At 51.6% G+C, this 19,827-nt stretch overlaps 1 protein-coding gene across 1 annotated transcript in view; it reads right to left on the bottom strand.

The window, feature by feature from the left end:
• The window catches only part of DNMT3A (DNA methyltransferase 3 alpha), a 97,195-nt gene that overhangs the window by 63,586 nt on the left and 13,782 nt on the right, over positions 1-19,827 (bottom strand). The window contains exon 2 of the mRNA XM_054568936.1: positions 7,270-7,528. Coding sequence (XP_054424911.1) covers positions 7,270-7,332 — 63 coding nt within the window. The 5' untranslated portion in view covers positions 7,333-7,528. The remainder of the gene's footprint in view (positions 1-7,269; positions 7,529-19,827) is intronic.

The following is a 19,827-nucleotide window of genomic DNA, read 5'->3' as shown; positions in this document are numbered from 1 at the left end:
AAGCCCTGCTTTTTCTGATCCCGGTCACCTCCAAAGCTCATCAGCCCTTTATTTCAATTATTCAACAAGAGTCAACAGATATTCATTGACTGCCAGGTGGGCCTCATAATTATAATTGATGAAAACCTCCCATCCCTCCCAAAACGCCAGGCTCCTGGAGGGCAGCAGCCATGTCCTGTTGGCCCCCCTGAGTCCCCACAAGTCCTCAGTCCCTGCACACAGAAGGTGCTTCATAAATGCTAAGTGGCTGAAAATGGCTGTGCCTGTGGGTTTTCCCAGGTGCTGCCTCACACCCTGGGTGCCGTGCTGGGGTCTCACTGCCTTCGGGATGAGAACCCAGTGAGCACATGCCCAGCAGATGTAGCCCTGCAGCGCTCACCTCTGTGGTCCTGGGGCCATGGTGAGGCCAGGACCATAGATGTGCTCAAAAACAGGTATTGTGCACCTATTGTGTACTGGATAGAAAGATGAGCAAGTGGGGAACTCAGCTGAAAGGAAAGACAATGTGTAAGCAAGTCAGTTCCTGACAATGCTGAGGGCCAGAGCAGAGCACACCCATTCCCTGCCAGCAGCCACCTCTGTGGGCCCCCAGCCCACTCAGTCACAATTACCCCTTCAGCAGCCCACCCAGGCTCTGCATAGCCCGCCACCTCCTCTCCATCCCACCAGACACCCTTGCTTTATGAAGGTAAAGAATCCAGGCAAAACTACCTCACAGCCATGTGGCCTTTGCCAAGTTTCTTAACCTCTGCAAGCCTCAATTCTTCATCTGTAAAATGGAATAATGACATTTACATTATTGTATAATGTAAATTATTGTGAAGTTATTGTGAAGATCAGGTGAGTTGACTGCTGGGCAAAAGAAGTTCCTTTATGTGCCCTTCCACACTGTGCAAACGCTAAGTGGGATGATTATAAGCAACATCCCTAATTGCCATGTGGCTTTCCACAGAAGCAGCTGCAGGCCATGACCAGACCCTGTCCCAGTGCAGGTGCCAGCAAAGAAGGGCATCCCCCCATTTCCCAATCGTCCTGGGACACACACTGCAGCTCACTTCCCTGCCTGCCCTCCTCCCCTCTGCAGAGCTGGGTTCAGCTCTCCCGGCCTCTGGCCCCCGGCCCCCGGGGCCAGAACCCAGGGCAGGAGGGACCCAGAGTGGACGCTCACCTGGGCCTCTGAAGGTAGCCACAGCCCTGGCCACCAGGAGTTAGGGCTCCTGACACTTGGCTCCGTTTTGCTTCTGTTCAATAGATGCAGGGAAAAGGAACCCCAGGCCTGCCTATGCCCACAGACCCAGAGAGAAATAACCTTCCTTCTATGTGCTGGGTTCTCTGCAGACTTTAAACCCACAGCGTTCAGCCCTGACTGGCGTGGCTCAGTTGGTTGGGTGTCCTCCTGCAAAGTGAAAGGTCACCGTTCCATTCCTGGTCAGGACACAGGCCTGGGTTTCGGATTCAGTTCCGGGCCGGGGCACATACGAGAGGCAATTGATCAATGTTTTTCCCTCATGTCGATGCTTCTCTCCCTCTCTTTCTCCCTTCCTTCCCCTTTTTCTAAAAATAAATAAATAAAATCTTTTAAAAATTAAAAAAAAACCCCACACCATTCATATTCCCATCCGCATTTTCTGCATTCTTCTCCCAGGCCCTGGCCATCCTTGGGGCTGTATTGAAATGGTAGACAGATACCACAAATATGCACACAGGAGGCAGGCGAGCGGGTAGGCAGATAGACAGATAGATAGATAGACAAATATCCAAAATAACTTACAAGACCGACTTAATACATGCTGGGACCCTGTGTTAAGCACTCACACACCGTCTCATGTAAACCTCCCATTTCCCTGCTCAGAGATCAAGGAGCCATGTCACGCAGCAGAGTCCAGGTTGAAACACAGGCCTGTCTCCAGATTCCAACGGACCCTCATTCAACACTATTGATTGCAAGGTTGGCTAACCCTGCCATGTAACAGAATCTAACTTAGAGGATTTTAGAAAGCCTGAAGCCTAAAATGTAGGTCCCAGTTAGTGTAGGGGCGACATTGTTGACATCACACATCTGCTCTACATGCCCGAGCATCTAATTGACTCCCTGGAGCTAAAAATGGATGTGCAATTATTATTAGGTGTTCCTGAAGAGGTAATGGTAAAGCTGCCGTTTCTGGAACTGTTTAAATGTCCTAAGAGGGATGCTATTTAAATGACCCCTATAGTGACTGTTATAAAGCAAAGAGCCTAGTTTCAGTGGTGTGTGTGGGCATCTAAGTACAATAAATACAGAGTGTACCCAGGGGTGGGCAACAGACCTGGGGATCAGCAAGAACAACTGAGAGTGGAACTGGGGCAATCCCACCCGAAGATGCCCTGAGCTTTCATACCAGAGCACAGGAAGTGGTCAGTACCCAAGGGAAATCAGCACTTGCCAGGCCTCTGGGCTGGGCTTAGGTGAGGAAGGAGGAGTCCTGGCCACAGCACTGGCCCTGCGTGAGCATGCACGCACGCACGCACTCAAGCTGTGCTCCCCCAGCACAGACATGCTCCCCCTTGCTGCTATGTCTACCACCCAGCAGGCAAGTAGCTTCCTATGCTCTTTCCTTTACTCTTTACTAGGTACTCCAGAAATGCTAATGCAGTTTGTACAATAGACTTGTGAAGCCCTACTATGCGCTAGGTACCTGGAAAGGTACCTGAGCCTGAAGGAAAAAAGAGAGGGAGGGTGGGAGGAAGAGAAGCAATGTGTACAGAGAGGAAGGAAGGGAGGAAGAAAGGAAGGGAAGGAGGGAGGGAGGACAGGAGGAAAGGATGGTAAGAAGCAATGTGTGCCCACACACATGAGCTCAGTCACGCACACTTGCCTGTGTGTGTGTGCTGGAGATGAAGTGCCTCCAACATCTACCACAAGGCAGAGTGCTGTTACACAAAGAAAAGCATTCCCTGACCACCCTGACTTTCAGTCTAAACATATGTACTTGAACCAGCAGCAGAAGAAACGTGGATGGGACTATGAAGCATCACAGCTGGGTGGCACCATTCTGTCCTCCTTCACACAGAAGGGAGCCTGAAGAGCAGAGAAGCCAACAGCACAGGCTGCCTGGGTTCCAATCCCAGCACCACCACTTACTAGCTATGTGACCTTAGGCAGGTGACCTAACTTCTCTGGGCATCAGTTTAGTCTTTTAATAAGATTAAGTGATGAAAATAATAGAGCCGACTTTATAGAGCAAATTTGTAAGAATGAAATAAAAGAATGCAAGCACAGAGCTTAAACGAGCACCTGGCAGACAATCAGCACTGAATCTTGGCTGTTATGTTTGGGGCCAAAAGAAATTGGGAAGCAGCAAGATTGGGGCCCAGCCAGGGGCTTGGACTCCTGGCCAGTCACTGAATCATATTTGTGTATCAGAGGAGGTCCTTCCAGTCCCAAGGCTTGGAATGCTCTCGGTCCCCTTTCCTGTTCCCTCTGCCCCTCTCTTTCCCCTCCACATAGGGCCTGGCGCCCTGCCTCCATATTCCCGTCTAAGCCAGGACCAAGACTCCTGGCCTCCCTGCTACTCACCTCCCACCCTCCTCCTATAAGGCCGGCTCCCCTTCCCTCCACTGTGACCCACATTTACCCAGCTGCCCCACCCTGGCCAGAGCCTAGGAGCTCAGACTTGCCTCCTCCCAGCTTCCCCTAGAAGCCCCGCTGTGGTTGGGGGCCTACAGGGAGAAGGGATGCTGAGCAAGTGCCAGGGTGGTCCACATGCACAGACCCCTCTGCGCACGCGCCCCCAGAGCATGGCCACTCAGCCCATCACCCACAGCCCTGCGCCCTGCCGGCCTCATCCTGGGCTCTGGGGTTGCTCTCCTGTGAAGGGGTCTTACCCACTCACGTTTTCTTTTTTGTCTTATCCGCAAAATATTTCCTGAGCACCTACTCTGTGCTAGTCAGGCCCTGGGGCCCTGCTCTCCAGGGGCAGCCGCAGGGCTGGGTATTATCCATACCAGTGCTCCTCAAATTCCATACAGGGCCGGTTACAACGTAGATTGTTGGGCCCTATCCCCAGAGCTTCTGATTCAGCAGGTCTGGGGTGGGGCCTGAGCTTTTGCATTTGTAACCTTTCCAGGTGCTGCTGGCTTAGGAATCACATTTTTTAAATTATTATATAAGTTTCAAGGGTACAACATTATAATTCTATATCTGTATACACTACAAAGTGATCATCCCCAAACGTCGAGTTAGTATGCGTCGCCATGTAACAGACACCCTTCTCCGCTTCACGACCTCCCCCTCCAACCTTTCTACCCTCTGGTACCCACTGATCTGTTTCCTCTGAGTTTGTTTTTGTTTTCCTTTTTTGTTCAGTATTTTTTTAAGATCCACTTATGAGTGAAATCATATGGTTTTGTCTTTTCCTTTCTAACTTACTTCACTTAGCAATACACGCTCATGCACCCTTAGGTTCACTGCAGCATTACATACAGTGGCCAAGAAACAACCTAAGCGTTCCTCTATGGGTGAATGGATAGGAATCACATTCTGAAGGCCATTGGTCCACAACAAATGGCAATTCAAGGCAGACTGAGGGAAGGGCTTTGATCAGAGAAGAGGAGAGAAAGTTAGGGACAGGGCATAGCACGCAGAGGAAACAGCACAAACAAAGGCCTGGCAGCTCCAGGAAGTACTGGAGTGAGAGGTGAACAGAGGCGGGGCCCAGAGGGTGGCTGGAAGGGCACGTGGGGCTGGTGAGCCACACCCCTTCCCTCTGGCTCCCAAGCAGTTGCTATGTGCCAGGTACCCCTGGCAACTCTGCCAGGCTCCCTGAGCTCCATCCCCAGCCTGTCTTTCCCCTCTGCAGCAACAAGGCACCCGTGCCCCAGGCCTGGCCTTCACAGGCTGCTGTGGGCGGCTGTCAGTGTCCTGACCCACCCTCCCAAGGCAACTCCCTGGGGCTTCGGGAGCCAGCACAGGGGTGCCAGGGAGGTGTGCCAGGTGAGCCGGCATGCGTGCTGTGGGTGTGCCCCAGCCCCGTCTACCAGCTCGCTCTATCTGCACCAGGATCTGGGACCGGGTATGTGTTTGTTGCCGCTTGAGCCTGAGCAGTTACTATGGGTAGATAATAATAGCAATCGTAATCCCTCATAATTGGACCAGACTTTGCTGTCTGCAGGGCACTTCCATGCCCGTGACCTCATCTGACTCCCACAACCACCCTGGAGGGCAGGCGCAGCTAGAGTTACTATCCCCATTTCACAGCTGAGCAAAGGCAAGCCCTGATGGCCTGAAGTCATGTCTCCAGTAAGTGGCTGGGACCTGGGACTTCTGGCTCTTCATCCAGCACTCCCTTCTCTATTCTGAATGGTCATCACAGAGCGCCCATCTGCTGCTCTCCATGAGAGGGGCCGGGGTGCTGCTGCCCAGGGCGGCATAGGCCAGTACCAGGAGGAATTTGGCTCGGCTGCCCGCTCCTTTCCCACCTGTGGGGGGCAGCTGACCACCCACTGCAAGTACAGGGACACAAAGCTGTGTCAGCACCAGTGAGGACATCAGACCAGGGGAAGAGGGTCAGGGTCACCTAATCCAACAGAGGAGCAAAGCCAGGTTCAAGGAGGACAAGGAATTATCCACGGCCACAGCTGCCACTCAAGAGCACAGGTGGCCACAAATGGCCCCGACTCTGTGGCGGCAGGATCTGAGTCTGCTGTTGCCTGAGTCCTGGGTGGGAGTAGCCCAGAAGACCCGTGGGATAACCTGGACTACCTCTTCTTTTTCTGTGGGGTCAGAAAGATGGAAATGACCTGTATGCAGCCCCTAGAAGCCCTGCCCAGCAGGCCGCACCGTGCATTTTCTCCCCAGCCCGTTGAGTAGGCACCCATCCGTGGCACGCAGTAGGTTTCCAGGCTGGGAAGGCAGGTGACTGGACTTCATGCTCTCGTGTGTGCATGCATGTGTGTGTGTGTCCCTTCCAGGACCCACACAGGCAGGGCCCTGTGGGAAAGACTCTGACCCAGGAGGCGGGAGACCAGGCTCCCACCTGGATCCATGACTAAGAAGCTGGGCTCAGCTTCTGCATCTGTAAACTAGGGCCATTTGTCCTTGCCCCACTTGTCACAAGGGTTGTCCTGAAAGGACCAGATAAATGGAAAGCACCCAGAAAACCAAAACATGAGCAAACCCAGGAAGGAGGAAAGCAGGGGGCAGGTCTCAAAGCAGTTCCTCACAGGGGGCCAGCAGAGCTAACGTTCCTCAGCACGCTCAGGGCCTCGCACCAGGTAGCAAGTGTTCATCCCGATTCCAGAAAGACAAACTGTGCGCCATGAACATGCCCTGGTATTCCCTGATACCACCGAGAACCACCACCCCTCAGGAAAACAGGAACAGGCAGAGGGAACTGTGGGGACCCAAGCTTGACAGATGGGACACCCCAGGAAGGCCCGTGGCTAGCACGGCTTCCCCAGAAGGGTGATGGCGGGGTTTTCTACTCCACTGATGGGGTGCTTTGCCTGTAGGTGGACACAGCTTGGAGAGCACCCAAGGCAGCCTTTCAGGACCCAGCAGGGACTCCCACCAGCTCGCTGTGAGTCCCTCTCTCTGATTTAGGCCCATCCTGGAGTTTGACAGAATGGTGATGGGGTCACCCCTCACAGAGCTCTGAAAATGAGGCAGGCACTAGCTCCACGGGCAGAAGTGGCACTTGCTCGTGAGTGGGGGTGGGGGATAGGAAATCACCATCTCCACGATGACGCGCGTCACCCTGAGCACCCGGCACACCACAGCCCTGTGCCCGTGCCAGAGGGGAAGCCCCAACGCGGCCTCACGCCTACCAAGCTCCCCTGACTTTGTCTTCAGCCTTCCAGAAGCTAGCGAACACCCTGGGGAAACAGAGGCAGCTAAAACAGGGAAAGTAAGCGACTCACCTGAGGACACAGCTAGTAAAAGGCCAATCCCAAAAGGAATCCATGTCTGGGGACTCTGCAAGGCTGACCCAACAACTGCACAGACCTAGGGTTTGAACCTCTGCTCAAACACCACAGTGGGGGCCGGGGGAGCCTGGGCCCTGGAACCTGACAACCTGGCTCAAGTTCCCCCTCGGCCACCAGGAGCTGACCTCTCCCTCCAAGCCTATTTCCTCACTGCCAAAATAGGGCTATCAGTCCTCCCTACACCCAGCATGAAAACTGAGCTGTGCGGTCCAGCACTCAGCACATCTGAGCTGCGGTGACTTGGGGACGGGCCCTCCCCCGACCTGGGCTCTGGCTAGGAGGTCCCCGGCAGAGCCAGTCGCTCACCTTGCGGTCCTCCTCCCGCTCCAGAGCGGAGCTGCTGGTGTCACCGGGGCCGCTGGAGGGCATTGCGGGCAGCTGGGCGGTGGGAGGCAGGCTGGGGCTGCACGGGGCTGGGGGGCTGCTTGGCTTTGGGGAAGGAATTATCGTAGTCTTTGTAAGCGAGAGTTAAAAGTCAGACATAGATCCGGGTGCTGAGTGAAAAAGTCCAGTGAAACTTCGCCTCAGGCTGCCTCTGGGTTTGTGTTTCTGCGGAAGGCTCCACCTGTTGGGGGAGAGAAGAGGGGTCAGTAGGGTAGCGAACCCTCCAACCCAGGCCCTGCCTGATCCCCACCCCCTCCTCGAGGCCTGGCCCTCAGCCCCAGAGCCCGCTGGCCTGCAAGGCCTGGTCCTCCACCCTCACGCGTCTTCCCAGGCTCACCAGCAGGGCAGGCCAGCCCAGCCCACCAGGGAGCAAGGGAAACGGAGGCACAGCACTGCCCGGCTTCCGTCGGGGTGCCTGCCTCTGAGGCGGCAGCAGTCCACGTTGCTGTGGCACAGCGGGAGCCACGTCTGGGACTTAGAGCTGCCTCCCGCCTCCTCTCTTCTCTTCATTCACGTCTGTTCTTTCCTCTGAAAGCTTCCCACAGCCCTCCCACCCCAACCACCCCCTGGGAAATCCCAGAGGTCCCCAGCCCAGCTACATTTTCCTTCTAATCTGTCCTCCGCTCGTGCCACCCCCACACCGCTTCCACCCCACGTGGCGGAAGTGAGCGGTAGTCACAGGATGTAGTGAAGTGAATGTCACTGCACTTTAGGACAGGCGTTTGGGCCCAGAGAAAGCTGAGGCTGAACTTGGGCTGTGGCTGGGCTGGAGGCCCGGGCTGACAGTGCTGTGGGCAAGGGCACCCTGGTGGGAGAGGCCAAGGCCATGGCCACGCGGAGGAGGCTGCTGCGCATCCCCTCGCTCCGCCACCCCCCATGCCTTCAGACACTGGTGGGCTTAAGGGGGGCCCTCTGAACCTACACAACTGAATTTTAGGGGATTTTTATCCTCCTTGCCTCAGGTGTGGGCCTCAAGCCAGTGAAATAACAAAGCCGCAGGCCTCAGCTGGGGGTTGGGGTACAGCGCGCTTCAACTCTCTTCACTTAAGAGACAGAGTTCTGCTCCCCACCCACCAGAAGATGTGGGCCAAGCCCCTGCCTCCAGAGCGCCAGCCAGGGCCTGGGAGGGGATTGGCAGGAGAAGGAAAGTGGGAGGCAGGCTGGATCTGGGCCCACCCACACCCTTCCCTTTTCAATTCCTGTTCTGCTTCCCTAGGCTCCCCCTCCTTCTAGGGCTTGTCCTCCCCTCCCCCTCCCACTAGGCTCCCTGGAAAACCAGGAAGCAGAGAAAGCCCAGGCTTGGGTCTCCCAGGGGCACAGCGCCTTCCCCAGGGATGACACCGGGCTGGGAGGGGGGTGCCCCAGTCCCGGCTCTGCCCAAGGTACAGAGGGGAAGGCTGAAGCTGGGGACAGAGGGGGAGGCTCCTTAGGGCCAGGACAGGAGGGGCCCTATAGTTAAAACTCGGAGAGCCTGCAAGTGGTCCATGCCCCATGGGTGAGCCCGCTGAACCCGAGGTGAAACGAACGCTTCCAGGCTTAGCACAGTGCTGGGCTCCGTGAACATCTGCTCCTCCAATACAGGCGGGCTTAGGTAGCGATAGCGATAGTGGCCCCTTGTGTCAGACGCTGTGCTAAGCACGTGACAGGCATTCTTCCTTTGGCCAGCTACTAGTGTTGTTACTGTCCCTAGTTTATAGTTGAATCAAGGCTCAGAAAGGTTAGGACTGCACACTGAGCTTGCCCTGCTGGGGTGGCTCAGCTGGCTGGATCGTAATCCGTACACCAAAAGGTGACAGGTTCGATTCCTGATCAGGGCACCTACCTCGGTTGCAGGTTTGATCCCTGGTCAGGGCACAAATGAGAGGCAACCGAACAATGTTTCTCTCTCACACCAATGTTTCTCTCTCTCCCCACCCCCCTCTAAAATCAATAAACATATCCTCGGGTAAGGATTAAAAAAAAGAAAAATTAGAACGTGTCCATATTTGGTGTCAAAGCAGAAGCTTGAATCCAGATCTCTCTAAAGCTCTAAGGGGGTCCCTGTGAAGCTCTGTCCCCCAACTTACATCACCCACAGAAACAATTCCTGAGCGCCCACCAGAGAACTGGCCTAAACCAGAGCTTCGCAAGGCCTCCGGGAGGCGTCCATCCATTATAAGCCAGCAACTCCCCCTCAAACCCACTCCATTTGTTAACACAAATATCCCCAATCACCCCCACATCGAAACCTTTAGGAGAATGTGGAAGCTAAAAGGCAGAGTCTGGTGAAACAGGACCTTGAACCTGGATGTGGGTTCTAGTCATGACTTGGGTTTCTCTGGCCCTGCTTCCTCATCCATAAAGCTGCAGAGTTGGACTAGATGACCTAATGAGATGTCTTCTGCCTCAGCCCTGCCAAGCTGTTGGAGGTCCCAAGGGCAAAAGGGGGCCCAGGAACCCCAGAATATAATCCAAGGAGCCCCAGGCACAAAGTAAGAGGCAAATAATGCTGCCCTGAGGCCTGGAAACCTCCAGGGGGTTTCAGTGAGGGAAAAAAAACGTTCAGTGACCCTCTGGCTGCCAGTGAGAAGAGGAAGGAAGCAGGAAGGAAAAGCAGAACATGGCGAGGCCTTGACCCCGATGACAAACACCCCGGAAAGGAAAGGAAATGTTCTTTCCTCTCACCTTCCTCCAGACACCTGCTGATATCTGAGCTGCACACTGTCCTCACGGCAAACGCAGCTGACATGGGCCCACCTCTAGGTTTCTCTGTTACTCAGTGGAAGGGACCTGTCCGTGAGTATCCCACATCATCACCCAGCATCATCTAAAACCATCCAGCACAAGGCTGGGCAGGCCACGCGCTGGCCCAGCTCCAGGGGCCCACTGTGGGGGCCCAGTGCTTCCCGCCTGGCCTTAGAAGCGTCCCTTTTTCTCCCAAGGATCCCTGCCATGGGGAGTGACCTGTTCCTGATCCACAGCCCCGACACAGCGGCACGCGTCCACCATGACAGTTCTTCGCCAAGCATGACCCTGCTGCTCCTGGCACTGAGGTCTCCTCCGCAGCCACGCCAAGGACTGCACCACAGAAACCACCACCAAAGAAAAATCCTGGCCAAGCCCCCTCCCTCCATGAAAGGCAGCTTTCATTTCCTTTCATGGACTTCTAATGTCCATGGTGGCCATGAGTAGTGTTTCTAACAACTACTTTAAACTTTTTTTTAAAGGAATCCCATCATGAAAATGTCTTGGTATCACAACTGACATGGTCACTGTCATGACCATTTCAATGACAAAACTGGTGCAGAAAATGATTTGGGACTTTGAATACAGACACCAAATCTCGCGACCCTCTCAATCCAACTCAGTGGAAAGATTTTTTAAATAAGATGTCAAGTCACAGATTGGGCTGAACAGAAGGGAGACACTACCCCCAAAATGTTGGAGTCTGGAAAGCAGATTCCCCATTTCAGACAGAACATGAAAACGGATTTATAGCAAAGTCCTTAAAAGACACTTGACATGATAGCACTGGGTACCCCTGGGACCAGCGGTGAAGGGGATGTGTATGTAAAAACTACAGAGGATGGAATCAAAGAAGCAAATCCCCTCGATCCACCTCCCCCAGAAGTCTGAAGGTTAGTCCCTGAAGAGAAGAAAACAGACGGTCCTTGCACAAAGAGTAGCCTATCCAGATTAGAGCAAAGGTAATATGTCAAAACCAAGGAGATGAAGGTTATTATAAATGTGATGTTGTGTCCTACCGGCTACTCCCCCACTGGGCCCTTACAACACTGACAGCCAAATCCTCACCTTCTTTTAGTCCAAGAGGAAAGGCTTAAGGATCTGGTTCTGACCCCACAGCCCAAATGGTGTCCAAGTGCCTTGTTTAAGACAACCAGTGGCCCTGGAAGTCAACAAGTCTCCTATTCTTAATCTTGAAAGGACAACCAAGTACCAGTAGACATCTAAAGGGAGGCTCTAACTTGGAAGATAGAGGCCAGAACAAATAAACCAAAACCAAAATAAAACCAAACACAACTTGGAGGAGACACACTTGATGCACAGAGACAATACTACATTCATGGAAAAAAAGAATGTGATACTATTAAAAAGGAACATTCAGGGAACACAAAAGGACTCCTAGAAATAAAAATTGTGCTAGTAGCAAGACAAAGCTCAACAGAAGGGGAATGTTAAAAAGTAGAAAATAGGAGAGGATGGAAAAGAGGATTAGAAAATTGGTCCAGAGGTTTCCACATCTGAAAACTAGAGGAGTTACAAAAGAAAAAAAAAAAAAAGAGGAGAAAATTACCAGTGAGATAACTTGAGAGAATTTCTCAGGACTGAAAGACACAAGTCGTCCGATTGAAAAGGCCCTGCTGAATGTCCCACATGATAGATGCAAACAGACCCGTGCCAAGGCACATCACTGTGACATTTCAAAACACTGGGACACAGAGGAGATCCTGCATATCTTTAGGAAGGGAGAAAAAAGTGACCTATAAATGTTCAGGGATCAGAATGGCATCAGACTGCTCAACATTAATATTAAAAGCAAGAAAACAAAGGACTAATATGCTTAAAATTCTTAAAATAATTCTCTAATTAGAACTCTTTACCCAGCCTAATTATCATTTAAGGGTGAGCGTAGAATAAAGATATTTTCAGACACTCCTTTCTCAGGAAGCACGGGAAGATGTCCTCTAAGATACAGGAGAACAGAAAAGGGATGAAGGGGGAAAGAGGCCAATGGAGCCATGCAAGGCCACTGCTCAGAGCTATGCTGTGTGACTCAAGACTCAGGGCTGTCATCACTGTGCCCTCTCCCCTGCAGCCATCTGTTTACTTGACAAAACCACAGGAGTCATCCACTGTTTGCTCTGGGCTACCTGAACTCAGGAACTGAACACATTTGCATATTGACAGGTGTCTGTCCTGGACGATGCCCTCCAAATGGGAGAGTAAACCAAACAAGAGGAAGACATGAGATCCAGAAAACACACCAACTAGAGGGAAGGCAAAAGGAATGCTAGGGGCGACCATAAAAGGAAGTCACAGGACAGCGGCCAGCAGGGAGCAAGAGAATGGGTAACAAAAAATGGAGCTGAAATATAGAATATTTTACATGACTGCCCTTTTAAAAAGCCACACTAAAGTTACTAGAAGGTATAGTAGAGATTAGCAAAAGGTACACAAGAGAGTAAGGCAGATAGCCTGACTGGTGTGGCTCAGTGTGTCAGGTGCTGTTCTACAAGGAGAAGCACTGCCGGTTTGATCCCCAGTCAGGGTGCCTGCGGAGGTGACCTAACCCTTCCTTCCCCTCGCTCTAAAAATAAGTCAATTTTTAATTTTTTTAATTGAAAAGAAAATAAGGCAGACAAAAACCAAGGTAATCATTAACTTCAGGGAAAACAAAAGGAAAGCTAACTATTGTAGCACACTATAAGGCTGAGCCGCACTAGTTGATTTAATGCAAGTAACTGTTGTATTCATTGATGTAATAAATACATGTATATATACACACATATTTACGTATGTGTGCGGAAAATACTACTTAATATATTAATTTTCTATTTGCCACTGTTACAAATTAGCACAAAGTGAATGGCTTAAAACAACACAAATTTGTTATCTTGCAGTTCCGGAAGCCAGAAGTCCAGAACGGTTATCACTGGGCTAAAATCAAGGTGCTGGCAGGACTGCATTCTTTTCTGGAGGCTTGGGGGAGGTCCATCTTCCTGACTCTTTCAGCTTCTGGAGGCTGCTCACATTCCTTGGCTCACGGCCGCCCTCCGTCCTCAAAGCCAGAAAGGCCAGCCTCTCCTCCAGGACCTTACTCTGACCCTCCCTCTCTTTCTCTGACTCTCCAGCACCTGTCTTTCCTTTCAAAGGACCCTCGTGATTACATTGGGCCCACCAAGATAATCCAGGATTACCTCCCATTTCAAGATCTTTAACTTAATCCAATTCACAAAGTCCCCTTTGCCCTACAAAGTAATATGTCCAGAAATTCAGGGGGTTACGATGTGGCTCTTTGCGGGGAGGGGGCTATTCTTCTGCCTACTATATGTATACCTATATAGTTAATGTATGCTTAACATATATTTTTAGATTATTTATTTATTTTTAGAGAGAGGGGAAGGGAGGGAAAAAGAGAGGGAGCGAAATATTGATGCAGGAGAGAAACATCAATCAGCTGCATGTGCCCTGACTGGGAAGCAAACTGGCAACCTTTCACTTTCTGGGACAACGCCCAACCAGCTGAGCCACACCAGTCAGGGCGAGAATTAACTTCTTATTTACTAACTTGGAAATCGATGAAAAATGTCTAAAATGGAAGAGTCAAAAATACGCACATTACTCAGAAATTAAGTGTAAAGCTGCTAGAAGAAATAGCTAAAAGCGGTTGCCTCTGAGAAGAGGACGGGGGTGGGAGCGGGCCAGGAACACCTGCATTTGGTGAAGGGGTGTTAGTACTATTTGACTGCTTAAGTTGTATGCATGTACTACTGTGAGGAAATAAAAAATAACATTTAAAAAGGGAGGATGGGGGTAGGAATGCGGGCTTGCACCCAGCCGCAACCGCTGTCCAGGCGCGGCCCCCGTTCTCCTCTACAAGAGTGCGGCTAAGGCCCTGCCACCCCATGCTCTATGAAACCATCACGTCTCACAGAATAACCATTATCAGCTCCTCACACCCACACAGAGCTCTGTCACCAGCTATAAAGCGGTACCTCCCTCTCTGCCTCAACACACGCCCCTCACAAAATGTTTAATTCTTGCAATACGTCATTTCCACCCAGTCCAGTCATGCACCATGTGGTGCCCCCCACATCCCTCCCAAGCTGTACCTGTGCATGTCATTGCCGCCTACGTCTCCAGCCGCTATTCTGGCTCACTGATTGGCCCACCTCAGACCAAAGGCCCACAAATCAACCATCTCCTAGTGCCTCCAGATGGCTCCTGCCATGTCAGCTCCCACTGTCGCCACTACGCTGTCCCTAGTGCCACTCCTACCTTCCTCACCAACCCCAGTCCCATGAGCACACCCCAAGCTGATGGCCTCAATTCCCAAGTCCAAGCATAACCCAACCAGCAACAACTAGATTGTCACCCCCTAGTCCCACCTCAACAAGAGCCTGCAGAGAAGCCTACAGACAATTATCTTCTTGCAGAAACAAAACCATAATTGCCCACAAACCTGAATCCTTGCTCCATCAAAAACAATCCTCATGTTATCACCATAAGAGCTGTTTCTACTCCATCTCAAGTCCTCAATCTGAATTGCTGAAAAATATTGACCATCTCTGTAGCAGGTCCTTCTTCCCTCTATTTGAAGTCTATTTTTCTCACAGTGGACTTGGCTTGTTTAGGTGTGTATAAACTTACAAACCCCTCACCTTCATCAGAGTGAGCACGTGACCACGCAGAGCCAATCAGAGGCCTCCCAGGATGATTTTGGTGCCATGGAAAGATGCTAATACGGTAGGATGTGAGTCAGGAGCTGCTGGCTGCTCTTCTGAGAACAAAGGGATAAAGATAGAGGAATGGAACACTCAAGTCATTGTCTGGGTCCCCAGATCTAGCTGTACCTGGAGGGAAGGCATCTGTCACTCTCCCTGAGTGTGAGTGAGCCTGTGCCTTGCGGCCACAGTCCTGACTCATATGCTAATCTCAACCTCCTGTAGTCCTTCCTGGGAGGTCCACTGTGTGGATTCAAGTCCTGGCTGTTGGGTGATGATTAATTTTCATCCGTGAGACCTGAGGCAAAACTGTGCCTCAGTTTTCTCGGCTGTAAAACGGGGAGAGTAATAGTAGCTACTTCCCAGTGCTGCTGTGAGAATCAAAAAGAAATGCACTAAAGAAAAGCTAATAAGACAAGCCTAACACACAAAAAAACATACTCCATAAATTTTAACAATTAGTAGCTCCTGACTCATCCAGCCCACAGATCTCTCTTCTTTCTTGAAATCCCTGGAGTGCTGAGGGCACATTGCTCAAGCGGAGTGTGTACTTATCACGCGCCATCGACATGCTAGATCCTGTGAGTAGAGCTTTACAAGTTTAACATCTTCATGCTCATGCCTTACTCCCACCCTCTGAAGTGAGTAATATTTTTATCCCCATTTTCCAGCTGAGAAGAATGAGGTACAGAGAGGTCCACGAAGCTGCGTAAGGTTGTCCAGTTAGGACGTGGGAGAACCAGGTCTGCCCTACTCCAAAGTCCAGTTGTCCACTCTGTCATGATGTCTTACAATTAGCATGTGACTGTTGCAGCCATATTAACTCTGAGCGCGGACTGGGCAGAAAACAAGATTTCCAGTTACTCTCCTTTTCCTGGTTAGGCCTGTCTGCCACTGGGGCAGAAGCAGGGGCAGTGATAGGCACACAACCTCATAATCAGTGCCCTGGCCCAGGTGGGAATCATTCATTCCTTTAGTCAGTCAACTATTTAGTGAGCACCTACTATGTGCCAGGCATTGTGTTAAGAGGCGTACATTGTGCTATTTCATCCTCATAACAATCCTGTGAAGTTTATGAAGTAGGTTCTATTGTTATCTCATAAGAGAAACTGAGGCTTAAGGTTTATTACCTCTCCAAGGTGGCCCAGGTAGAAAGTCCCAGGACAGGATGGTGAATCCAGCAGTGTCTAACTCTGGAGTCTTTATACACTTGACAGCACTCAGTTATGGGTAAGCATGCCAAGCACAGGCCGCAGATCATCTGTCTGTGACCCTGGTGTGACCCATGGATAATGGCCTCATGGCTGACTGTCCTATTTGAGCTTGGAAGGACGTACAAATGAGTCCTGGGGGGACAGAAGGCAGAAGAGCATCTTGTGCCCCATGTCACCCAATCATCTGCCACGGTGGCGGCAAGCTCCAGGCCTGGTAAGCTGGGGGCTGGCGGAGAGCCGACGAGAGGCACGAGGGCCTCCCAGACAGAGATCTCTATCTGCTACAGCCTCCCTGTCACAAGACTGGGGCTGGGCAAGGACGAGGAAGAGGTCCCAGGACCACTTTCCGATTGCTCACTCTCTCTCACCACGAGGGAGGGCTCCTCATCGTGCCATACTCTCACTTTCTGAAACATCCCTCCCACCCAAACCGCCAGCAGCCCACAGAACACCAAAAGCCACCCGTGACAGGCCACCAATCCTGCCATCCTGCTCCCCACCTCAAAGCCCCCTGCCTGGCTCTGGAGGCAGAGCTAGATGACTGGTGGCTCTTCCCCCACCCCCGAGGCCAGGGCCCGGCCAGTGTGAGGATTTATGATCACACCAAATCTGCCTCCATGACGGTGGCGGTGGCCACGGCCACGGGGGCAGAGATGAGTTGAATCAGACTCTTCCGCTCCCACTAATGGTTACCATGACACAGCCCCAAAAGCGGAGAGGGAAAGGAAAGGTTTATGCCCAAAATAGACGCTGGTAAGAAACTGAAGTTGTTCTTGGGAGCCAACACAAGCCAATGGAGGCTTCCATAAAGGAGCATGTGCTTCCGAGCGGGGTGGGTCAGAAGCCCTGTCACATGTGCTATGGCGGTCAGGTGGGCTTCCCACGCCTGGGAGCTCAGGGGCACAGCGTGGCCTGCCTGAGAGCCCTGTGAGAGTAAGCCATGTGGACCCTGGTGGGGCTGGCTGGCTAGGGTCTGATTCTTTCAGCATGGCTCTGCTTCTTTCTTCCCCAGGAGGTGGCCCATGGTCCCCACTGGCGTGCTTCTCTGTTTTCCCAGCATTCTCTAAAGAATGTCCACACCCACCAGCTGCAAAGCCTCTTTATGTACCCTCGACGCCTGCATCTGGTCCCCATTTCCCCACCCCATCCCATATCTCTGAACCCTCTAGGGACACTGAATGTTGTGATCCCCCAGAGGGGATACCACAGTGGTTCTACTGGAAGATAAGTCATCCACTTGCCTTTTCTGGACCCCTTTGGCTACTGACTCAATAGACAAAAAAAGGAGTTATTCCACTGGCTGGAGTGATTGATCCTAGTTCCCAAGGGGAAACTGGGGTGCTGGTACACCCTAGAGGCAAAGAAGGCTGTCTGGAACCCAGAAGGTTCTCTCCAGCCCCTCTTAGAACCTCCATGCCCAAAAGTAAGGGCTAGGGAAAAAACTACCGAAGCAAAAAAATAAAAAATAAAAATAAAAAGTAGGGTGTGGAGAGGACAACTGAGGATTCAGATCCTTCAAGAATCAAGGTTTGGGTCACTCCAGGCTGACCTGCAGAGGTCCTGGCTGATCAGAGAGAAAATACAGGATAGATGATGGAAGAAGGAAGCCGGATACCAAGTGTGGCCTTGAGCAAAAGTAAAACGAGAACGGTAGTAGGGGTGTATATTTTCTATTTAGTTGATATATGTGCATATGTTTATTTGTACGTGGTACCTGTTTTCTTTTTCTTCCTTCTTTCTATTATTTTATATACAAGTTATTGGAAGTTAATCTGTAATTAAGTCTTTACATAACAGAATATTTGGTGGGACTGTGAATATGAGAAGTTAGTCACATAGATAGTGATTGATATAATGATTAGTGAGATTCCTCATTTGGGGAAAAGTAAGATAAAGTATCTTTCAGAAAGGATAGCTGTGTCTTGACAGGTAGAAATTTAGCTATTTTGTTGTTACAAGGGGGCTCAAATGTGTGTAAAAGGTTGCAATGGAAGCTGTGTAGCCAAAGCAGGAGACCGTGCCAGTAAGTTTGTTCACCCCTCATTGCCTGCTCTATGAAAATTGAGACAGGCCCTTTACAGATTTCTCCTTCACCAGCCGACATATGGAACTAGCAGTAGAGGGCACTAGAGAGGCGTTGAAGGATGTCTTTTGACTCGGTCCAAAGTGCTCCTCCGGAGGGGTCTGTCACTGTATACAGCCTCTCCAGGAGCCAGATCCTGCTGCCTCTGTGGCTTCCCCAGTGCCCATTTCTATTCTGTCACAGCTTCTCCAGCACCCTGCAGCATGAAACTTCCCAGCACCCAGGACCTGCAGCATGCGACTTCCCAGTGCTCTGCTCCTGCCTGCCGCGAGGGTGCTTCTTCTCAAGCAGCGGGCTTCTGCAAGTGAGGGTACTTCTCCAGCACCAGGCTCCTCCAGCGCACACAGCTGCTCCAGCGCCAGGCTCATCAGCACACACAGCTCCTCCAGCGCCAAGCTCTCGCAGTGTATGACATCAGCAGCAGCCAGCAGCTTCACCCACACTCCATTTGGGTAGTTTAGCAACAGTGTGCTCCAGCAAGATATTTCCTCATGAGCAATTTTTCTTGGGACCCAGAAGGATGGATTTCTAGTGGGTTCCAGAGGACAGATTTCCAGCAAGTTCTGCCAACACGGCACCACAGTGACTTCCTGTTGTCCAGGGAGCCATGGCCATGCCCTCCCCATTACGGTCAGGACCTCAGCCCTGGGGGCCTCTTCCTTGGGCACTCCATGGCCACCCTGGGGGCAGTCTTCCCTATGCCATTTCTATATTCTTTGCAGTTCTTTTTACTTTTACTAGACAATCTCTCATTACACCAATCACCTGTTACAATTAATAGGCTTTTCTATTAAACTTTTCCTGTTCAAATCACTATGTGGTTTCTGCCTCCTGAATGAACCCTGACTGACACAGTCACCCACAGCTTCAAATGGCCTTTATCCATCCTCACGGTCCTTGAGCTCAATTCAGCGTCCTTGCCAGCTAATCACTGCCTGCTTCAAGCACTCACTCAGCCACCATTTATTGAGTACCACTGAGAGCCAGGCCCTGTGGTGGAAAGAGACCCCTACGCCTGGGAGTTCACAAGCGAGTGCAGCCTCTGGCTCTCTCTCCCACCCAGGACTGCCCGTGGCTCCAAGCTCTCAGCTCCCACCCCTCGGGCTCCTCTGCCCTGTCTCCTGGGCTGGCTGCGCTCTTGCCCTCATCACTGCACCGTGGGCACCTCTCATGCACCGCTCTCTGCCTTCATCTGTATTCTAAATCCTCCTCTGCTGAGATATCTGGGCTTACGTTAATGCAGACCCCCTGCAGCACCTCCATCTTTGTTTTCTGGATGTCACCACCTGGATGACTTGCTGTCCCCAAAATCCTGCTCTTCTAGACCCAGATGCCTCACATGTCCTCTGACTTGTCGCTGTTTGTGGAAGTGGCACCACCCTCCCCTCAGCTGCGCCAGATCCCCAAACCCTAGAGAGAACTAGGGCCCCACCTTCCTCCCAGTCCCCACGCTCCACTGGAGACCTGATCCTCCAGCCTCTATTCTCCCCCTCCCTCCAGGCCCTTTGCACAGCAGGTCTAGACCTTGGCATTGATTTTGTAACGGGTCTCCCTGCCTCTGTGGTCTCTACCTGTACCCAAGCCTCTCAGCGAAGATTTCCCACACATGGCTTCCTCGGTCAAAACCTATGATGCCTGATGAAAATGCTCAAAGGCTGACTGTGGTGATGGTTATCCAACTCTGTGAAGGTACTAAAACCATCAAACAGCACGCTTTAAATGGACGAATTGCATGGTA

The sequence above is a fragment of the Pteronotus mesoamericanus genome, unplaced genomic scaffold (assembly GCF_021234165.1).
Source record: "Pteronotus mesoamericanus isolate MK-2021 breed Mesoamerican mustached bat unplaced genomic scaffold, CSHL_Meso_final contig_101, whole genome shotgun sequence".
Lineage (NCBI taxonomy): Eukaryota > Metazoa > Chordata > Mammalia > Chiroptera > Mormoopidae > Pteronotus > Pteronotus mesoamericanus.
This window is presented reverse-complemented; position numbering and strand designations above follow the sequence as displayed.